Source organism: Ctenocephalides felis, unplaced genomic scaffold, assembly GCF_003426905.1.
Source record: "Ctenocephalides felis isolate EL2017-DRISC unplaced genomic scaffold, ASM342690v1 CF-g0.4_SCAFFOLD_03570, whole genome shotgun sequence".
In the NCBI taxonomy this organism is placed as follows: domain Eukaryota; kingdom Metazoa; phylum Arthropoda; class Insecta; order Siphonaptera; family Pulicidae; genus Ctenocephalides; species Ctenocephalides felis.
The window spans coordinates 24,541,624-24,566,399 of record NW_020539724.1 but is presented as its reverse complement, the minus strand read 5'-3'; the positions used below and the strand labels follow the sequence as shown (position 1 = coordinate 24,566,399).

Genomic DNA, 24,776 nt, shown 5'->3' with positions numbered 1-24,776 from the left:
ATTCTCCGGTAAAATAGACCATAACATAGCGTTGTTATGGCAACGTTATGTTACGCTCCTTACTTAGTACCCTTGGTACTGAAAACTGCCAAAATTCTATGTATTTGCTGTGCAATCAGGCGTTTTACACATAAAACTAAACTTCGTGCATGTGTTATAAATGCACATCAGGAAGATGTTACGATAATATTCTTTTTTTTGACAATTGTGTGTCTTCTAGGTTGGGCTTATATCTAAAACGTCTGACTGCACAGCAAATGCATAGCATTATGACAATTTTTAATACCAAGAAAAGAACGTTTCCAGATTTTACCTGAGAACTGGCCGATTTATACTAATTTTCCGGAGAAATTGAATTTTGAATATTATCAAAATATATCTATTTTTTTAACATTAATAATAAATACCTATATAATTTATGTACACATGGGTTGCAAAAATCGAAAAGTTATTGATTTTTTTTTCCTCCAGGTGTCTGTAGAAGAAGCGCAAAATCTGTCAAGACAATTAAAAATACCTTACATCGAATGTAGCGCTAAATTGAGAATGAATGTTGACCAATCCTTCCATGAACTAGTTAGAATTGTCAGAAGATTTCAATTATCAGAAAGACAGATACCAATTAAATCCAATTATAAGGATAAAAATAAGAAAAAATGCTGCATCTTGTAAACTAGTTAATAACAATACTTATATGAATAAGCATGGATCATATTCAATACGACCATATTTTTTGTAAGTATTTTTGGAGACAAAATATTAACATTTTTGAGTTGGATCAAAAAGAACTCAATATTTCTCTGAATATTTTTTGATTGAAGTTTTCAAACAACATAATTCAATACAGAATCTAAAATTAAATAAGAACGCACACACATAATTACTGTGATTGGAAAATGCCTTCTTAGGAAGAATATATATCAAAGTATAATTAATTTAAAGTTATATAAATTTATATAAATTAATATATGTAGTTAATATATTATATGAGTATGAAAAAAGAATTTCAGGAACATTGCAGATTTACATTACTAAATTTTGTTTTCTACAAAAAAATATTAGCATCACACATCGAAAAGTTGTAACTTCCAATTATTTATTTATTGTTCGATATTTGAAGGAAATGCCAAAATAAGCCTATGTAAAGTACCTAATCGAACATATTTTTGAGATATGTGACATATGTTTATAAGATAAAACTGCAACTTCCATATATTTAGCTTAGTAACTAATGTAAAGCAGCTTTAATTAAGCAATTCTAACGACGTATTTACATGAAAATCCATTTAAAATTTTAATAATAATATATGTATATTTGTATTATTGCAAGAACTTGTGTTAATATATAAAAAAAATATTGATTATAAAATGATAAGAAATAAATTACTTATATCCAAAATGCTATAGTTTAAGATAATAATTAAATGTTGCTTTATAAATTGTAAGGTGCTCTAGATATATATATATATATATATATATATATATATATATATATATATATATGAGTGAGTTCTTGAGGGCGATACATCAAACAAAGAAATTCTTTGTTTGATGTATCGCCCTCAAGAACTCACTCATATATTTCAACATCAAAATTAACTACTAAATCATATATATATATATATATATATATATATATACTCGTATATATATAAATTATTCAATTATGTATAACCTACATGTTAAATAAAACTAACTTTCCTTACAATGGACAAAAATAACTCAATTGCACAAATGTAACTGCCATTTATGTGTTTTAATAATAGAGTTTTTAATGAATGTTTAAACTAAACTAAATGTATTGCGTAATAAATAAATATTCAAATAATTATAATGTAAAATAATAAAATGTATTTGTATATTTGGTTTATTATGAAATAAACTACTAAAAAGAGAACAACTTATTTATCCAAATGTAGAATCTTTAATAAATATTTGAGTTGTTTTTGGTGGTGTTCGATGAGTCAATTTTTCAGCAACAATTAGCAGTATCAATTGAAAATTGGAAATTAAAAAAGGCTTTTAGAGTGGAGATAAAGCTTTTTGTATCAAAGATTTGTTTCAAGGTTCTAAGAAGAATGGAAAAGAATGTACAGTGCAAAAAAGAATGACATCCTTAATATAATTAGAATGACACTAAAAAACTAAATTTAAAAAAAAACAGTTGAAGAATTAACTATATAATATAACACAATCCAAGAAAATAGTAAATGAACATTTATACAAATAAATGAACGAAATATAAATATTTCATTAAAATATTGTGAATTATTTAGGAAAGGAATGCATTGAGATAGGATGCACTTCATGAGGTAAAGAAATGCCATTATTTTATAAATAATAATTCGAATCCACTTTGATACCAGGATGATTATTTACGGTCATAGCTTACGGTGTATATTTTTAATCATAATGAAATAAAATGTAATTACAAAGAAAAGAAACTTATATTTGAGCACAATACATTTTAACAAACAAGGTAATAATACAAAAGCATTGAATACATTAAAGTTTTCAAGATGAAAGCAGAAGGTCATTTCTTCTGGAAGATCAGAGCTACAATTGTATAACGCTTATACAATACTGTAAAATATAAACTTACCAAATCAAAATCATAACAGCCATGTAAAAAATCTACAGGTGATCATTTTGCAATAACTAGAAACTTCTCAAACATCTGAAAACGATAAGAAATACAAAATTAATTGCATTATTTATGAAACTACAACATTTATGAATCCAGTAACAAATTATTTAATATTTGAATGTTTTAAATATTTAATATTATTAAATGTATTGTAACAAATTGAAATAGAATGTTGTATTGCTTTAAACATTTTATAGTCCATGAAACAAAACTATCAAAATAATAAACAAACCGCTGTGGGAATTTAACACTTGTGTATATTACAACAGAAATTTTATTTAATAAACAACAGCATCAAAACATGCATTATGACAAACAATTATAAAACAGGATTGTACTTTTATGTATAGATTTTTTAATTATATTACTGCAAGCATTAGCAATTTCAAAATATGATTACAGTAAGAAATTTATTCAGAAAAAATAAGGAAAACATTAAGTAGGTGATGCATGAAATAATCCTCAAAATCTGCATTTTACAATATTCCAAGCAAATATTGGTGTCTAAAATTTATATGTGTAAAATGTATTAAAGATTGATAATGAAAACCGAGAAAATTTTAAGTAACCTACATTTATAATTGGTTTTCAATATATGGAACATTTAAGAAAAAGTGTTGCAAATGTACAAGTAGCAATATAAATTTCTGTGTAATATTTAGTTTAGTCGGTGACTACGCAGGATTATGGGACACTATTATAAAACATTGTATTTTCATGTACATTTTTTTATTTATATTACTGCAAACATTAGTAATATCCAAATATCATTATTTATTCAGTAGCTCAATGGACTGATTAATAGTTAAAAATAAAAATAGTGAATGGGCGTTGCATGAGCCAATCTATAGAATTTGCATTTTTACATCATTCACACAAAATGTCTGTTTCTAAAATTTATATGTGTAAAATATATTGATATTGATAATGATAAATGATACATTTTTCAATATATGGAGCATTCAATGAAAAGTGTAGTAAATGTAGAAGTTGCAATATAAACTTTGTGAAATATTTAGTTTAGTCGATGTATAAGTATGCATTATAACAAACAATTATAAAACAGGCTTGTAGTTTTAATTATATATTTTTTAATTATATTACTGCAAGCTTTAGTAATCTTTAAATATAATTATAGTAAGAAATTTATTCAGTAACTGAATGAACTGATTAGTAATTAAAAATAAGAATAGTAAATGACCGTTGCATGAGCAAATCAACAGAATATGCATTGTTACATCATTCATAAGAAATGTTTGTTTTTAAAATTGAAGATTAATTAGAAGTTAAAAATATGAAGAACAGTAGGTGGGTGCTGCATGAGCTAATCTACATTTTTACATCATTCACACAAAATGTCTGTTTCTAAAATTTATATGCGTAAAATATATTGATATTGATAATGATAAATGATACAGTTTTTAATATATGGAGCATTTAATGAAAAGTGTTGTAAATGTATAAGTTGCAACATAAATTTTGTAAAATATTTAGTTAAGTCGGTGCCTGAGCATGCATTATGATGAACAACTATAAAACAGACTTGTAGTTCTAATTATAGATTTTTTAATAATATTTCTGCAAGCATTAGTAATCTTCAAATAACATAATAGCAAGAAATTCATTCAGTAACACAATGGACTGATTAGAAGTTAAAAATAAGAAAAGCAGTAGGTGGGTGTCGCATGAACAAATCTACATAATCTGCATTTTTGCATCACTCACAGCAAATATTTGTGTCTAAAATTTATACATATAAATTGTATTGAAGATTGATAATGATAAACAAAGAAATTTTAAGTAACCTACTATTTTAATTGGTTTACAATATATGGAGCATTTAATGAAAAGTGTACTAATGTGTAATAAATGTACAAGTTGCAACATAAATTTTGTGAAGTATTCAGTCAATATTCCAAATTTACGTCAAAAAAATATATAAAGTAAGGAATTTGCAATTTTTACTTGTTTGTATGTACTTGAAGATTGGGCTTGTAAGGTTATGTATGTGTTGCAAGACTAGTTAGTATTGGTAAAATTCTTTGTCTATTATTTTTACATATGAATGAAAAAAGCTGCACAAATAGATCATTAATTGATTTATTTAACTTACCACTTTACACTCAAATTCATTTATAACACACTCAAAGTCTCGAAATAGCTCAACTATCTACACAAAACCCAATATAAACTGTCACATCATATTCATTGCTAGAAAAGCAAGACGGCGAATGAAGTGTGTTAGTCATAAAATCTATACCGACGAAGAGCGCCAACTTCAAATGATGTCAAAATACATTTTATTATATCGAAACAAAGTAGAAATATTATATTATAATATTATAAAATATAAAGTTTAAATATCGTGGTTAATATATTTTTAAAGTATTTCATCATTATTAGTACCAAAAAAGCTCCATAGTTATCTAATGTACGTGACCCATGTAATACTACCAACATAACAAAATTACCGCGAAATTCAAAAAACGATAGCCAAAGGAAGAAATAAATTCATACTAACAACTCGTGTAAAACTCTAAAAATTATTCATTATATCATATCCTAGACAATATACTAATATAGACGTTTCTCTCTCGCGGTATTTGCGTTCAGAGAGCTAGGGAAAGTCACGACCGCAATATTGGGTGATGGCGCTTTAATCGCATGTCGCTCGGCAGCCTCGTGCTCCAAATGCATTCAAATTAAAGCGCCAAAATTAGAAATAAAAGAAAATTGTCAATTTTAAAAATAATTTATTTGTATTTAAATTTTGCATTACAATAGTCTTATATTGACATTGTTATACAATAACAAAACATACCAAACAATAATACATATATTAAAATAGATATCAAAGTAAATAGCAATATGTTGCAACAAACATATTTATTTAAAAAAAAGGAAAAATAAAAAGTTTAACGAATTACAGGATTCCTGCCTTCAAGTGGATAATCATTCATTATTCACTACCAATAATGTTGTGAACACAAAACATGGTGTTTAAATTATAGTGTCTGTGCATTACTTTATTAACTAATAATCATTCCAAGTAAGATTTGTCACTTTTCAGCACATTCTTTGCGATAAATCCAGTCATGCTAAATGGCTCTTGATATTATCTTGAATATTCAAAAAACTGCTGCATTAAATTAACTTATTTTATCATCTTGCACGGCAATTGGATTTCGTTCATTAACTCAGTGGCGTTCCTAAAAAATGTAAAGTCTAGTCTATTTATGCTTTTCCATATATATTTAAGAGCCTCCAAAGTTTAATACAATTCTGAAAAGTTAGAGGAGCCTTGCCTTTCTTATAAAAGAGCCCTAGCTTGCTCCCAAAATGTATTGTGATTAAATTTTTATTATATACACTGCTTTAACAACTGCTTTATATCCTCTTCATTTAAGAGTTATAGATTTTGTTTGAATCACAAATAAAACCGTATAAACAATTATAAAACACTTGTAAACACAACAATCATAATAAGAATCAAAACAAAATTTTGACATTTCTGGTACATATTGCTCGTGAATTACTAACCTGTCAAACTTGTCATCGGCTCACTAGCGCCAAATTTGCGCCTAGCGGTCGTGACTGGAACTACGCGTTGTGAACGCGGATTTTGTACTGAGATAATAGGGCCTGATATCATATGCTAATCTTGTCTAGGATTATGAACTACCTAAATTTTAATCCACAAATAGAGTACTAGTTTGGAATATGTATCTGTTTATTCAATTTTCTTTTCCAAATAAAATTTTTATTTAATCTTTACACTTGACAATAAAAACATTTTGTAAAAAAAGATAATTCCATTCACAGTTATTGCAATTATATTTCACATATTCTAAAAAATAAGATAAAATAATTTGCAAAACAGATTTTATATAACATATGTTGATCTAGTGTATTTTCTACATAAATTATTTTTTTAAGCTCGGCTAGCCAAAGCTCCTAGATCAGCAATGCATTTATTGATGTTTTCCTTTTCTTGATCAGGTGTTAAAGATTTCAAAACTGAGTCTACAACCCAGTTAACCATGTGTTTCTGAGCAATGCGTTGTTCAATATTCTGTTTCTCAACTTGGTAATCTAATCGTTTCTTAACCTACAAGAAATAATAGAATTAAGTCTAAAAATATAATAATGTTCTTTGCATCAAAGAAATGTTTAGTTTACTATTTAAATATCTATCATAATTCAAAACAGTAAATTGTTGATCTTGAACATAGAAAAAATATTTCATAAGACGGATCCATCAGTATAATGCATAAAATGCCTCATACTGCACATAATCGAATACTTACCTCCTGATACACTTTCATGGCGCGTTCCCTGTAAGCTGCTTCAAGTTGCAAGGCAACATTTTCACGTTTGCATCCATCAACATAAGTTGACCTTCAGCTCTCCATTGTTCCAACTTTTCTCCTTCAATGGCATCTTGGTAACTTTTAACTTCTTCTACACGACCTGAATTCCATTCATCGGCATAGGCCTAAAATCAGTATTTATAATGCATAAAAACTTTATATTATAGGCACAAACAATATTACTTTGCTCTTATTTGGTGATTAGAATTACTTAAGCAAAATTAAAGTATGTAATTCATTTTAGCAGTAATTTATAAATTTTACATTTTACAATTAAATTTACATATTACATTCCAATTGCCAAACTCCAAATGAATATATTTCAGACTTACATCAACTTCTTTGTCCAAGTATTTTGCAATATGTGGACCCAACTTTTTAGTGGCATAGAGACAGATAATACCCAATGAAATACCAGTATAGAATTCATGCTCCATAACGTAAATTTCCTTTGAACATAAGTAAGTAATTAAACCAGTTCCAAACATGTAAGGTCCAGTAACACCGGTCTTCTCATAGAAAAATTCAAACCTTTTAATAAAGAGAGTATGATTATAAAATAATAAAAGAAACTGAACATTAATATTTTTATTTTTATACATCATTTAACTGAGCAAATAGTATTTTTGAAGTAAAACTTCTTGAGGCGCGATTAGGGTGCGACCCGTAGAAATGCAACTGAAGTGCGGTACGGCCGAGTCGAGTGCCAATAATTCGTCATTCGCTTTCGTTGATATCATTTGTATACGGGTCGATTGTGATTAGTCGTCGTGTATGCGAATAGAGATCTGTCGATGAATGCGTACCGGGATCAACGTTGTATGGGTACTGATATCAACATAGGACAAAGAAATGAGCATAAATAAACATTTTAAAGTTACATCATAGTACAAATCTTGACTTAATCAAAAATGCCTGAATCAGAAGAATATTTTACCCTGTTCATTAAGATATTAAAACAATTAAACATTTTTGCCCCTAAGTTTATTGATTACAAATTATTTCTATATTATTTGTAGTTTCTATAAATCTTTTAAGTTATTAAAATGGTAAATATATTTTAAGCAAGACAGATATTACAGCTGTTCAAAGAATGAGATTACATCGGCAGCGAAAAAGTGCAAAAAATACAAGCAGTCAATGAATGTATGTTAATTTTAATTACATGAAGTTCTTCAAATACAATTACATGATGAGCAAAGTTGCAAAAACAATATTTGCTTAGGCATTGTTTAACATAATCCACTGGTTGAACAAATATTATAGAATTTATTAATCAGCAATTACTTCATTTTTCTAATGATGGTCCATTTCTAAATGCTAATTACAATGACAAACCGATCATGTCATATTTGAAGTATGACTTAAATTACATTATTGTTTTTAAATATTATACATATTTTCAATGCTATTAAAAATATACAATTTATAATTTATCATTAATAAATGCGTATAATGGTTGAAACTAATAAATGTGTGCATCACGAGTGTTACAATATTACTAATAAACATTCAAAATTGTTATGATGTATTTATTTTTACTTAAATGCCATCTTGTACAGTAGCAAATAAATTTTACTTCAATCTCGTGTGAACCTTACGTGTACCCTTTTTTTTATACTAAAACGTACCATGAGTCTGGAATGAATCCAAGCGAACTTTAGGTGAATGTTCCAAACGTGTTGGCCTTGGGAAGTTGACCAAATCTCTTTCAGCACTATCGGCTTCTTCTACCTTTGTAGGAGCAGGGCATGTTGCAGCCTGGGATGTTGTTCGCACTGCCACAGTCAGTGGCCGGGATACCTTGGCTATTAACAAGAAAATAGTTGTATACATTTTACATTACTTATGATAAATGATAATTGATTTGATTCATTATTTGTTATGAATTAAATGCAATAACAAAGATATCTGTACATTTGATTGTGCGCTAGAGAAAATCATACAACAGCTATAGTAATAAATTGTGAAATGGAAACTTAAGACCTCAGCACCTTTGCTACAGATTGTAATTTCAATAAAATATTGTGCACTTATCTAACATGGTATTTAAATATTGAAGAAATTTTAACCAAAATTTGGACATTTAAAGCAGTAGAAATGTATATACATCTTATGCATGAAATCAAAAATTAATACACCAAATAAAAAATAATCCTTAGAACTTTCTGGGAAGGACTATTTATCTTTTTACACATGTCTTTATTATACAATTTGCAAGGAAGAAAACTGTCAAGTGATTACATAAAGTCTAAAGTGTTCATGATTTTCACTGCACGCACATCATTAATATAAATATAATAACTATGTAACATGTATTATTATAAAAAATATTACAAATTAAACAATTATTTACCCAAAAGCGAAGCTTTAGACAGCATTTTTTATCAAAAAGTCTAATACGAATTGATCGAAAAGTGGCCACCACTGCCGTCAAAAAATAAAAAATTTACTTGTACTAAAACAAGGATGCCAACAAGAAGACACTAAAATTTTATTATTCTTATAGTGTTAACTTGAGCACACGTGATCTTCTTGCTGTCAAAATTATGTCGTTGACAGATGACATTTATGTTTGTATTTTTAGAGAAATATTTCTAAAACTTAGTATTGCTTTGCTTTTATTAATGGATTTATTATAATGGGTTTGTGCTCGTCGTGTTCAATCCTACTTCAGATGAAATACCTCAGCCAGATATGGTAATTGTCCAGAGATTTGTAGACAAATAATTTTTATACAAATAGTGATCATGGGTATGGAATAAAAATTTGTAGTTTCTTTAATTATCAGAATATTTAGTTTGCTCACTAATCAACATGATGAAATATGTATACCTCAATAGTTTAGAACTAATGTTGAAATTGAGCATTAATAATCTCAGCCTCTGATATTATTTACAGTTTATAATAATTAATTAATTTTGAGATGAAAAACGATCAGTTTATCTACTTGTAGAATTTAAAAGTAGTTGTAAATACATAAAGGTTGTTTTAAAATAAATAAGATTATCTCTATTATGCAATAAGTTTCAACTTGACTCTTTCCACTCCGGTGGTAACAAACTTGATCTAAATAACTCAAAATGCAAAATTCTTAGTTTTACACATAAGCATTTTCAATACATTTAGTTATAAATTTATAACACCTGCATAGATAGATATGATAAAATATCTGACCTCGGCATTTTATTTGACTCTAGTTTGCACTTTGCATTCCACATGTCTAATATTTGCAATAAAGATCATAAATTGTTAGAAATGTTTTTAAGGAATGTAAAGATTTTAATTTAAATCAGTTACTAATTTGTATGTACAGTGAAACCTCGATTAACCGGACTAAATGTTGTCGATAGGCATCCGGATAATCCAATGTATGAAGAATAATGTTGAGTATTTATTAAAAATAAGAAATACAACAAAAATAATATTTATTAGAAATTGAAACTTTCTTACGTATGTGCATATATATTTTTTTAGATCATATTACATACATATACTAAACTACAGCATTAATTGTGCAAAAATTCGAATTGTACGTATGTACATGCATATAAATTAGTCGCGGTTGGTAGTCTGAATAATCGCGAATCCGTATAACTGAGGTCCGGATAATCAGGTTCTATTGTACTATGCAAATATGCGGTCTAAGTTTGAGTATGGATCAATTTTTGATATCTTCATTATAGAATAACTCTGATGCGAGATAGAGAAGGTTCAACATATAAATTTTTTAAATTATCTTCATTTTAAAATGCACTAAATTTATCCTGAACGTGCATTTGAACACAAAACAATGCTTAATAAATTTAGCATATCATCTTTTGCCACAAGTCCTTTTATCTATAATATTTTGTTCCTATATAAATTTTTTAATAATGCTAAAGAGACTAATCTCACCCATCTTTAATATCTAACCAACTATCTTTTAACATTCCTAGATTATCTTCACGAACACAAATATTTTTTAATTATCCTATTCCTAAATCTAATTCTCTATTAAATTCACCTATTATACCAATGTCCTGAATCTTTAACTCAAAAAACTTTAACTCAATTAATAAAGATATTGATATTCACAATACTTCACAATGTCAAATATTTTTTCACTACTCAACTTACTTAATCTTAATTTACTAAACTTCATTACTTTTTTCAATATGTTTTATTTAATTATTTATTTCATATTCTGTCTGTTTATGAAATTTTTACATTATGTATTATACTATGTTGTATGTATTATAATTGTATTTTTAAAACCTCTTGGAACTATTTTACGGGCTGTGTTATAAAATAAATATATAATTAAATAATTACTCTAATTAAATTTTTTTTACTATATTCATGAAATATTGACAGTTCGTATTATTCAAAGGCTATCCGAAGGGCCCAAATGGCAGAAGCTGCAGAGAAAAGGCGAATAGAAAATGAATCTCGTGGAATTAAAGATATTGATAAAGTTCGGAGGCAACAGCAGAAAGCAGCCGAGTTAGAAAGACGTCAGAATGAAATAGATAGACAAGGAGGCGGTGGAGATCTTTTACGAGTTAGTACAGAATTTTCTGCCTTATTTCTATAATCATAGCAATATTTTATCTTTTTTTTTTATTTTTCAGTGGCAACAAGATTGAACTGCAGTAACATGCATTTGATGTGTTCATTATAATAATATATTACATGATTTTTGAAATTATTTATATGTTGTTTTCAATTATTTATTTTATTGATGTTGTTAAATTGTTATATATATAGAAACTTTTATATGAATAATAAATAAATATGCACTTTGAAATTTAACACAAACTCCTGTGATATGTAATTATCTTATTGTTAGCGTATTTTATCATATCATAACAATGTCAAATTATGGTAGATTAATTATTTTTTTATAATGAAGAAACAAATATGTTTAAAACTACATAACGTGGTTTTATCCTATATATTAAAATGTAAGAGGATTATTCCACCTTTTGAAACATTACATATTTTATAACATAATTATATAATTTTTTAATGTCCGAGGGTTATATATTAGCAGCATTTCGAAATGTTTATATAAAAGATATGAACTATAATTACAATTTAACCTGGTTACTCAAACAAAATCTAATCAAGTTGGAGTTTACCTCAGCTCACGGTCCTGCCTTAGGGCTGTACTACCCCTTATTATTTATTCAAACAATACATTACTATTATAATTCGCTTGCTCAACTATTTCAACTGCAAAGCAACAATAAAAAGGCATATGCAAACTTTTGATGAAGTTTCAGTAAAAACTTATTGTTTACTAAGATAAAAGTTGAGTGTAAAGTAGTAAACATGTTTTTATGTTAAATTTGTAAAGGATGTTTCTCATTTGCATAATTCTTTTAATGCAATAAATTGTGCTTAAGAATATTTTGTATAAAATTATAAGTAGATTATAGATTCTGCTTTGTTTGAATTGCTTAGAACTGAAGATTTATATTATATACATAAGATGTATTAGATATATAATTTAAGATATTTTATTCACATAAAGTTATTTTAAAAACAAAAATTACCAAGTTGAAAAATTCAAATATTAAATAAAAAATTACTTTATCAAATTATTAAATTGAATAATTGATTGATCATTAAATAATTGATTGAATTGATGGACTCTAATGAAATAATTAATCATTTGATATTTCTATAAATAGAAAAAATATGGATAGGTTTTTTGGATGTATAAAATCCAAAAAAAATTTACGCTCAATATAATCTGTAAATCAATGTGCATAACCTGGACTCCATAAAAAAGTATAAAACCCCATTTCCATTACTTTAGGAGAACAATCATAAATTTATGATATATTAATATATATTCTATCATTGTCTAGGAAAACTATTTATTGACTACAATTATAAATCAAAGGATAATAAACGTTGTATATATCAATCGAACATTAAAACAATTAAACTCAAAGTAATCACAAGTATGATCATAAAACACAGTGACTTTTTTCAAATTTACCGCGCTGCGATTAGTGTGCACTTCAGAGCAATGCTAAAGGTTGTCAATTTGACATCACTATTTATTTTTATCAACACATCTATAGGTTATCCAATATTTTTGATTATTTAATTTTATGGAAAATTGTTGGTCACTGATTATTTCAATTTTAATTTTGAGCTGACGCCATCAGCCTCACGCATTTAAAAAAAATCATCTTATGAATTTGTGAATATCAATATTTACGTAGTTTTTGGCAATAGCAAGTTTTTGTGAAGAAGCACTTAAAAATGCCTATTAATCAACGCGAACTTTTACAAGCTGTTTCTCAAATTAGCGAATTGCAAAGCATGCGAGTCACTATTAGACAATCCGGAAAATGGGGCTTAATCACAGGAGCCGCTGTTTTTGGTGGAGGATTATTGTTGGGTCCAACTGGTTTAGCTTTGGGAGGTATAATTGGTGGCTGTGCTGGAGCTCTTAAATCAAGAGGTAACTTTATTATAGAATTTCTAATTACTAAAAGCAACTTATAGTTAACTGTTACAGTCTTGATGGGTGATGCAATGTACCACACTTTTCATTCACGATACGACACAGCAGTGCATATAGTGTGCCATAAAATAAATATTTTTCTTATGCTTTGGATACTGTTTCTCAAATTGTACCTTCTCAATATAACACTTCACTCAATGGGTTTGCAGGATTATTTACATTTGGATATTGAATAATTCATAATTGTTAATGCCTAAGGCTCAACCCTGTTTTAAATCAATCAAATATATTTTAATGCTTTGTAAAAGGATAAAAATTATAAAACCTAATCCTTCATTGTAATATATCATGTACCTTGCAAACCCTTAAATATTAATCCTTTCTTCCGAGAAACTATTCTTCCTTGAACTCATTTCAATCAAATTGCAGGTCAACTGATGATGTAAAAAATGTAATGGAATGTCGCTTAAATTCACAAAACGGACCAATCAGAAAATAATATAAAGATATAGAAAACCTGTAAATCAGTAATATCTCAAACTTCATCTAACAATAAGTAGCAAGTCTAAAATTAACATTCAAACAAGTAAGATTAACTCAACTTTATATCACGTATTATTTTATCTAAGTATTGTTAATTCAATCGGTCTGATATAGCCATTATCTAATTATATCTGGTCCTGTGACAATAAAGCGAAATGTACTAATTTAATAGAGTTCGGCAGCATCAACAAACTTCTATTTATCTATCATCTTTTTTAATCTATCTGGTGTCATCACAATAGTTGACATGGACTATTTAGTATCAATTTTAGTAAATATATGTTATATTACAGATTATGGAAATGAATATTTAAATTTTCAATATCTAAATATAAACTAGCTGTAATAGTCTAAGAGCCAGTGAACTATTTGACTAACCTGTTTTCACAAAGCCAGAAATTTTTTTAATGATATTTTATTATCGGCCCATTAAGAAAATACCATTCTGGCAGTCATTCCGCGGTTGCGTCATCATCCCTTCAATTTGTGAAAATGTAAAAAAAAAATTTTTTATAACTTGCTCGCACAAGGCTCAAATTTTGAGGGTGTCTTCTTTTAACTGTTCAGAAAGCATATGTAAAAAGCCAGCCCATTCTGACGGTTGCAAGGGTCTGCCAGAAGAGTACATAATAGTCATGACGCGCAAGGTGTGGGCGCATTGCCATACATAATTGACTAATACCCTTGTATTTGAATAATTTATACGCCATTTTAAAGGTCATTTGAAAACATCCGTTATACCAAACTTCAACTTTGTATCTCACCTTATGGCCGAGATATCATTGAAAATATGCCAAAGTGGCCCCTTTTTCAAACTCAATTTTTGGCGTAACCATAAAAGATATCGAAAAAAAAATTACGTGATTCTACTCATATTGGCTTAAACCACATAATGTATAGTAATATATGCTAATATATTTAGCATATATTATTTTTTATTTATTTATTTATAATAATCTATTTGAAAGCATTAAATATTCCTTGAACATTTCATTACAGTACGGTAAATTCAAGCAATTTGCTTTAAGCCACAATGCCATGCAACAATAGGTAACTTCCCCTAGGGTAAGTTACTGCAATCATCCAAAATCGAAATTGAAAATGTTTGCATATCTTCACGTTTTGAAGGTTTCTGAATATTTTGGCATACCTTAAAAAAATGGATGTGTGTGTGTGGATGTATGTACATATGTATGGATACAATTTTTCATCCACGTTTTCAGACGCACATATCAACCGATTTGAAAGGTTAAAAAAACATTCGATTCCTATTGATAGGGAGATATCCTGATTAGTTTTTGGCAAAGGCAGGTCCAGCCGTTACGGAGATGCAGAGCAAAGAGTGCAGAAAATAGAAATCGAGTTTTTAAAAGAAGGGAGCATTTGATATGAATGATCCAAAAAACATTCAATTCTTAATGATGTGGAGAAGTGGTGTTTGGTTTTTGATAAAGACAGGTCCAGCAATTTCGGAGATACGGAGCTAAATGTGCAAAAAGGAAGGAAAAGGAAAAAAAAATAATTTCCAAAAAAAACATTTTTTTGAATATCGAAAATAATTCGGATTTTCAAATATTTAATTTGGTAAGGGAAGTTCCCGCAAATTGCCTCAAGGCACGATGCCATACACCACTAATTTAATTTTAATTTGGTCCACTGAATTAATTTTTAAAACTGTTCATGTTTTTCTATGTTACTCCCGATTATTTATTATCGCAATTTTATTTTATGTTTTGCATGTATTTCACCATGAGATTTTTTTTTTTCAGGTCAGTTTAAATCAGTGGCTGAGGTTCTTATGAATGATTTAACAAACACAGCAGCAAGAATTGTTAATAACACGTCTTCGAAGAGCTGTCCAAGATGTGGACATCCAAGACGCTGCTGTCCTTTTACCTTTCATTATGAACAATGATGTTGTTAAACAGCAGTTATTAAGGGTTGTTACTAATTTTATTACTACAGAAATGCGTATGATGTTAACATGAAATATTTCATATGGAAGAATTGACTGAATATTATTAATAATTTTATGATATTATAAATAGTTGTTAAATATATATTTTAATTAGAATTATTCATTTTTATAAATAAAGATCAAATTTGCAAATACTTAAATTGAGAAATGTTTATTTGTAGTTATTATATTATATTATTATATTACAGACTTTTATCGAATAACAGTGTAATTATCACAATTGAATTCTATTGAAGCAAATATTTACATATCACATCACTTTTACTTTTGCTGTGATTTTGAAACAATGATGTCGTAGAGCGTTATAGAACACTCAAGTATATGGATTTATATTTAATTAATTTTCCAATTACATGGGAATTAAACATAATGACTTTTCTTGCTGTTTGTCTAAATTGGTTTAATAATGATTTTGTATCATTTGTACTGGCAGCATTTGTACAAACCAATTTAGACAAACAGCAAGAAAAGTCAGTTTGTTTAATTCCCATATAATTGGGAAATGCTCGAATTTAAACATGGTTTATGCAGACAAAAATTTGCAACATATATATATATGTTGTTTTTTTCCACTCAACGACATAATTAGGAAATTTTCGTTTTTAAACATAATTATACAATCAAATAAAAAATATGCTAAATTCTAACAAAAGTTTATTTTTTGCATAATTTTCATTCAACAATGTGATTGGAAAATTTGGATTTGGAAAAAGTGCAAACAAACCATACCATACATTTAAAAATTTTCAACAAAGTTTTGTTTTTATTGACAATTTGTGCTCAATCACTTAATTGGAAGTAATAATATGGAAACAGCAATGTAAATAAAACTAGTTGGTATTAGTATTTTGCCTTGAGGCAAGTAATTATGAGTGATTAAAAGTATTCCAATGGATTAATTTCATATAATTTTCAAAATTCAACAATTTTTATAATTAAACCAGTTTCCGTAGGACTTCAATGGTTTAGTATGTTCATTAAGACCAAGTATTGTATCGCGATTTGTAATTTGTAATTTAAAATTAGACTATTTACTTGGTATAACGATCGTTATACCAAGTAAATAGTCTAATTTTAATTTTTAAAATTAAACTACTTACCGTAAGGCCGCAATGTTTCAGTAAGTTCTATGATATATATCGCCAAACAAAGTTCCATAAAAATCGGCTTAAATTTTGTTTTCAACAGTTAAGTAATTACAAGATAACGGCTCGGTAGACTTTCACCTAAAACTAATCAGTATCATTCCCAACTAATAATAATATCTTTCGAACAGTTTTTGATTTTTTAAAACGATTCGGTAGTATGAGCTTAAATGTGGACGAAAAGTTCAACACTTTTTTCCCAATTACAAAGAAACGGCTTGGCAGATCGTCGCACAAAAACTGACAAACGATAGTCCTCATTGAGATACATCAAATGGCTTTTAAATTTCTGAAATCGGTCTTCTTTTCCAAATTTGGTCTCATTCGATTCAGAATGGCTTGAAACGTCGAGAAAACATAAAATTAAAAACAAACTTCTCCTTCGAGAAGTTAAAAATTGCAAATTTTCAAAGAACAATTTTCTGGAGAATTTTCGAATTTGACAGCATTTACGCGCGCTTGTTATTACGGGATTCCCACATTAATATACCGCGCGTAAGTATATCAACACGGAAATCCCCTTTTTGAAATTCATTTATTAATATACTGTATGTGCGCGTACGTAAATTTATTTATATGGTGATATTTCTAGTTCTATGTAATATTTACTTGTTTTATAATAAATAATATAAGTGTTCAATATATATATTGATTATCCGAACAAGTAAAAGGAAAAATACCTATATATCCGAACAAGTAAGAAGGGAAAATACCTATATTTCTCGTTTTGATTTTCAAAATCGAAATTGATATAAGTAGATAATAACTATTATCATTAGATACCAAATCCATATCATTTGGTACCTATATAAATAAAATCCCTCCAAGCAATCAAAAACAGTACATGTGCGTTTGAAATTTGTGCAAGATAAAAGGTTAGTGCTTGGTGTTGATATTTTTTTTAATTTATTTAAACATTTTATTAGCAATTATGTTTTGTCGACTTAAACCAAATCAAAAAGTCAACTTGTTGTGAATGGGGCATGGTGCCTTAAGCAAATTATTGGAGCTTCTCGTTCCGAAAATTAATTTTTTTAAAAAAGCTTTATCATTTGAGAAAATATTAAAGAAAATTAATATTGAGAAAAATAACGTTTGAGAATTTTGAATTCTTTGAAAAAATTTGACATTTATGAAAAATTTGATCTTGCTTTAATATTTCAAAATTTTGAACATTTTTTCAAAGCAATTGCACTGCGTACCCTTATCAAAATCTCGATGAAATATCTGATAATTTCAAGTGCATATATCTAATTATGATTTTTGACCGCCAAATGGCATTTTTTTGTACTTTTTAATTGGATCTACCCTCATCAGTTCTTCATTTCGTCTATACGAATAAAATGTTTTTAAATCATTCAAATTGAACGCTCCGTTCTCTCAAAAATTGAATTGCGATTTTTGGTACTTTTTGCCTTGTATCTTTGAAACGACTGAACTTGCCTTTGCAAAAAAAAAAAATTTAACAATCGGCGGAAAATTGTATTTGCACTTACATACATACACATACAGGCATTCATTTCTGGCAAGTATGCCAAAATGTTCAGAAACTGCTGAAAATTAAAGATATGCAAAAAATTATTTCCGATTTTTTTGCGATTACTAAGTATATATAACTTTCTCTACGAAAGGTTAATTACCATACTGAAAGATAAAAAATTTCGAAATTTAGATTTTTAGTTTGAATTTAGAAGATATCTTCTTTCTATCTATGGTAATAACTTAATGTAGAAAGAAGAAAATATTTATTTCAAGTGAGTTTTTCAAACTTCTGAAATACCAAATCGCACTGTGATTCTTCAGGGAATTTACGGCCGTAAACTGAATCACTGGTTACTTATCAATATAGATATTTTTCGTTATACAACCGGCTCCGAAAATTTGTTTGGTGACCCTCACAAAGAGAAAAATTTCTCAAACAATAAGGAATAACATTGCCCAAAATTTATTACTTAATCAATAATTTTTCCAAATTTCTTACAAACAATTGAACAATTTAAAATCATAAACGGTATATAATAATATGTTTTAAGTTTATTATAAATCGTTTGAGGCGAAATTCGGAAGAAGTAGGTGCGTGTGTACGTGAAGCAAAATTTTACTTTTTGCAAACGTTTTCTTGAAAAAGAATGAAATTATTAAAAATATGTCGTCGTCGGTTCATCTGAAGATACTAAAATTTTCGTTCAAGTTTATCCTAAAATCCTGAACCGATTTTAATAATTCAAAAACTGTTCTAAATAGATCGGTTAAGAATAGGTAAGAAGATAGTTTTTGGTAAATATTGGCCAGATCGTTTCTACGTAATTAAAGTAAAAAAAAGCTGAAAATAATGACGATTTTGATGAATTTTCGTGATCGCAAAGATCAGTACCTCAGAGCATACTACATATTTGATAGTATAATGCCTGATACAGCAATGATTACAATCCACTGTAATAGTTTCCATAAATGAGTGCATATTTTATAAAAATCGCAAATTAGGTGAGTAGTACCGCATGCAATTTTAATCGTAGATAACGATAAATATCGTGCTTTTTTATCTGATTGTGATAACCATAGATAAATGAATGGTGATAATTATCCATATATATAGTTAACGTTAGTGTTATATAAACGATTTTAAGAAAAAAATGATTTTTTATCTTAATGTTATGCATCAAGATAAAAAAATATTTTATCTAACAGCGTCTAGCTAGAGATATTTTTACAAATGTGTTGGTAAGCAACCGCACACCTGTATAAATATGTCCCATCCCCGATTCAGGGGATTCTTACTCTTTTAAAAGAGCAAGTCGTCGAACATAGACCTTCAGGGGTAACAGTTGAAAGATTCTTTAAGGGTCTCTACTCTAGCAGTTGTTCGTAATGGTAGTAAACAGCCATAGCAATAATGTATATAGATTGGTTAGTTATGCCTCTCATTATAGTAGTATTTAAATATTAGTTAATTTACAGCTATTCACGAGTCAACTGATTTTCAACAGTAAGAAATTATGAAAGTGAATTTCCAACACTTTATTTTATAAGATTTACCTAATAAGTATTAATTGCTGCCTTGTGAAAAAATATTTTTTTGATTGTCATCAAATTGTATGCCACTATTCACAAAACAATTCAAAAATTCTTTGTATTAAAATTATTAATATTAAAAAAAATAAGAAGATTGAAGTGGATATGTAAAACTTTCAATTGTTTATTATTGCCTTATTTTAAAACTGATAGTTTAATAAATTATTGTATTTTTATCGTTAACTTCCCGTATGGTAAATTATTGTAATCGTCCTAAAATCGAAATTGAAAATGTTTGTATATCTTCACGTTTTAAAGGATTCTGAAAATTTTGGCATACCTCAGAAAAAATGGATATGCGTGCGTGTGCGTTTTGTGTGTCCGCAAATTTTCGTCTACGTTTTCGGGCGCAATTATTAACCGATTTGAATGGTTCCAAAAACACAGTACCTCCAAAATGGCTCAGCCAACTTTTGCCAAATACTTATCAGCACGTCTCCCCGTCAATACGAACTGAATGTTGTTTGAATAATTCAATTCCGTGCGCCCGAAAACGTGGACGAAAACAACAACACACACACACACACAAAATGTTCAGAAACCTTCAATACGAAGGTAAGATATGCAAAAATTATCATTTTTGATTTTCTGCCCATTACTATAACTACCCTACGGGAAGTTAATTAAAAAAACTTAAAAGAATTTAAACACTTTTTTACTGGTATCCACTCCTTGGTGCTCCTTTTTTTATTAGTGTTAATTGTACCATTTCCTTTTTGATTGATTTTATAATCACATTTGATTGAGTGTATTGAGTAAATTTTTTATGCATAAATTTATATCAGAGACCTGCCTGTTTTCTATTTTTTTCATAATCTCGCGCATTAATTCTGTCAAAAAATCATAGTCTATATCTTCAGCATCTACATCATCAGAATAGCTAGTAACCGGTTCTTCTAAATTATTTATCTCTTCAGATTTTTTCTTCCGTCCTACAAAGTTCTTTTTCCTGATTTGTTAATAGTACTGTCGCCTGTTTTGGTAAAACTCGGTTTTTGATGTTCCGTATATCTTTTTTTGTGATCAGAGAAGCTCTCAAAGGTAATTCGTTGTTAAATGAAGCTTCACGAACACTTTCCATAATGATATCGTCTTCAACTCCAGCTAAAATTTTTATCTGTAAAAATTATAATATAACCTAGTTGTAAGTGGCTTTTGGCTAGTTATAAAAAGTAAGTTGCATGAATTTCCCAGCATATGTAAATAATCGACTTAATCAATAACAAGTCAACATTTATTATTAGTGATTTGTAAATGTACCAAGTTGCGATAAAACATCATAATTTGACAAAATATTGCAGATTATTCATTCATTAACACGCTTTCAATACATCTAATTCAATTATAATTAATTTTCATAAATAAACTACTATTCGTAGGACTGTAATATTCTAGTATGTTGATTAGGATTAGGACCATGTACTCAATCGTCATACAAATTTCATTCATATCATCAAAAAAAGAAGAAAAGAATTATCAATAATTTTTGAAGAAAGGTTTGGCCGATCTTTGCCAAGAACTAATCAGCACGATTTCCAATGATATCTTTCGAATAGTTTTTGAATTTTCTAAATCCATTCAGGATTTTTGGCTAAAAAGCAGACGAAAATTTTTGCGCATTTCTGGTAATTCCAAAAAAACGCCTCTGCCGATCGTATTGAAAAACTTACCAACGCGAGTGCTTGCAAAGTATCATCGACCGGATTTAAAATTTTTGAAATCGGTTCAGTCGTTTTTAAGAAAACATCGATGAGAGAATGTATATATTTTAAATTGTAATTGTATATATATACATATATATATATACAGTATGTATTACACACACTTTTTCCAAATTTGGCCCCATTCGATTCATAATAACTTGGAACATAGAGAAAACAAAATTAGCAAATCAAATTTTCTGTTGAAAACATAAACGTATATAATAAGTAGTTAATAAATAATTAAATATTTATTATATACGTTTCAACTTTGTATGTGAGCCACAATTCAGCATGATTAACAAATTCAAACCAAGAAAAACATATACAGTACAGTCTCGATTAATCGGACTAATTGTTTTCGATAGGCATTCGGATAATCAAAAATCCTTATAATCAAATGTATCAAAAATAATGATGTACATTTATTAAAAATAACAATGAGAGAAATTTATAAAATTACATTTTTTAATAAAATCTTTTTTAGTAAAAAAGTGTTAGTGTATAATCAATCATACAGGTAATTAATTCTGTTTTTTCCGTAAGCAATTTTTTTCAAAACCTTCTAATTTTTTAACATTTGTAATATTTTGTTATATAATCTACTCATTTATTTTTTTTATCAAGATCATATATCTTCCGAAACGTCGACAGTAAATAAATAAAGAAATGGTTTTTTAAAAAACTTTTTTGTTTTTCATTACTTTTTGGATTCTTTTTTCGAAGCTCCACAAAATATTTACAAAAGACTCTACCATCTAATATATATAAAAACATATATATATATATATATATATATATATATATTTATTTATATTATATATATATATATATATATATATATACATATATATGTTGAATTTGTTATTTAATTTTGATGTTGAGATATATGTTGTTACTGATGATATACAGTAAACCCTCGCTTTACGCGGCAAGTGCGTACCGTGCAGTATGGGAACCGTGCTATAAGAAACTCGTATTTAACATACAATTCAGGCTAATTCGTAGTGCGTTCTATGGAACCTTACATAGTGCAGTAATGGATCCGTGCTATGAGAGACTCACAGTTGGTACAAATCGCACCATTTTTATCGTGCTGTATGGAGACCAAGAAATACAACTTGAAGTAGGAGTAATACGGACGAAATGACATGTAGGGCATTGACACGATTGACACCTTATCAAAAATTGGCGCGACGCAGTAGTCAGCTCAAACGTGTTCTTAGGCAGCTATTATATAAACAGGCATGTCTAAAAGATAAAAGTCAATAACAAAATTACATCAATACCCTTTTGCACGACGAACTTATGGGCTGTTGACCAAATACCGTGTAATAAGAAGTCCGTGTAGTCGGAGGGATGTCGGATTTTTAGCTCCGTGTGTATGGGGAACCGTGTATCCAGAGTACCGTGTAAAGCGAGGGCCTACTGTATATATTTATCAAAACATATGGATTAGAATAAAAATTTATAAAAACTTTATAAATCTTCGAAATTTATGTATTGCTTTTAAATATAACCACACACACACACACACACCCATATATATATATATATATATATATATATATATATATATATATATATACATATATATATAATTCATAGCAATTTTTATACATACCTTTGATGAGATTTTTTGAATGTTGGTCGAGTGGCAAATATTTTAGAATAATCTCATGGCCCACATGGGTCTTAAAATATTCAATGTTTACTTGACCATCATTACATATTGGTGCAGACAATACGTGCTGGACAAGCATATCCAATTTTTTTGCTTGTCTTTTGGAATGCACCTTTCTTCTCTTCATAAGCATATGAACGATGGCAGTTGTAATATATCACTTTGTGCCCATTTTTCATTTTGTACCCTGTACTGTTTTTTACATATCTGTAGAAATGACATTGTTCCATATCATTTTTCCATGTTTCAAAATCTAAAAAAAAGGAACAAATTAGAAGAAATAATACTAAAGTGTATATATTGATAAGGCCTATAATTAAAAGTATACAAACCATTAATAGAAGAAAATGTTATTTCTTCACTTTCAATATATATTTGATGGTCAAGCTTTAGATGGGTATGTAAAGGACTGTATCTAGTAAATGACCTTTTGCAATCTTTTAAAGGGCATATGATGCGACTGTGTCTTGGCGGTCCTACAATTAAATATGATTGTTACCATCTGTTGCAATTTAGAATAAAAATGCCAAAATACGTACCTGAAAAATACTCAAACTGTTCTGAAACACTACTGGGTGTAAATAGGGGAGTCTTTGGAGAGGATAATTTTGGTGACACTGGACAAGTGTCAGAATCTGATGTTGGAAGAGGTTGTGGTGAAAAAGGTTCATTGGAGTTAATAACAACATCAAATTGGTTAACGAAGGAATCAGAGCCAGAAATAAGGGGAGTGGATGGTGATGTTGGATGAACGGATTCAGCATATGAATGGAGAGCAAGGGATGTTGTAGGATTAATACGGTGATTATTGGAATATGTTGTAAGTTCTGTTGCAGAAGGTACAACAGTAGTTTGGTGATGAGAGGAAGAGCTTGGGGACTGAGGGTTGGTGGATTGTATCTTAATATGATCAATGGGAGCAGAAGTAGTGTGAGGACTGGAGGGGTGATAATGTTCAATATGTCTCTTGAGACCAAATTTCGAATGTAGTGCCTTTTTACAATGAATACATTCTAAGGTTGCTTTGAAATGAATCGGTTCTTCATCATGCTTTCCCCTAATATGTCTATATAATGAACCTTTCAATTTAAATGATTTAGAGCACTGAGTGCACTGGATACTGCCACTCATATTTATAATAAAAAAGATCTAATTAAAAGTAATGAAAGTA

The 24,776-nt window shown here is 28.4% G+C and overlaps 3 protein-coding genes and 1 pseudogene across 3 annotated transcripts in view; 2 read left to right on the top strand and 2 right to left on the bottom strand.

Annotated features, from left to right (window-relative positions):
• Positions 1–881, top strand: part of LOC113383641 (ras-like protein 2) — a 32,012-nt gene extending 31,131 nt beyond the window's left edge. The window contains exon 4 of the mRNA XM_026621891.1: positions 472–881. Coding sequence (XP_026477676.1) covers positions 472–672 — 201 coding nt within the window. The 3' untranslated portion in view covers positions 673–881. The remainder of the gene's footprint in view (positions 1–471) is intronic.
• The window catches only part of LOC113383765 (ATPase family AAA domain-containing protein 2-like), a 35,385-nt gene extending 30,546 nt beyond the window's left edge, over positions 1–4,839 (bottom strand). The window contains exons 1-2 of the mRNA XM_026622025.1: positions 4,761–4,839; positions 2,603–2,677 (exon numbers count right to left, since the gene is read on the bottom strand). The gene's annotated coding sequence lies outside the window, so the exon portion shown is untranslated. The remainder of the gene's footprint in view (positions 1–2,602; positions 2,678–4,760) is intronic.
• A 1,541-nt stretch (positions 4,840–6,380) lies between these two features.
• Positions 6,381–8,853, bottom strand: LOC113383767 (annotated as a pseudogene).
• Positions 8,854–13,199: 4,346 nt separating this feature from the next.
• Positions 13,200–15,941, top strand: LOC113383640 (protein C19orf12 homolog). The gene is made up of 2 exons (XM_026621890.1): positions 13,200–13,480; positions 15,796–15,941. Exons 1-2 carry the CDS (start codon positions 13,279–13,281, stop codon positions 15,939–15,941), a joined length of 348 nt encoding a protein of 115 aa, XP_026477675.1. The 5' UTR covers positions 13,200–13,278.
• Positions 15,942–24,776: the final 8,835 nt, after the last annotated feature.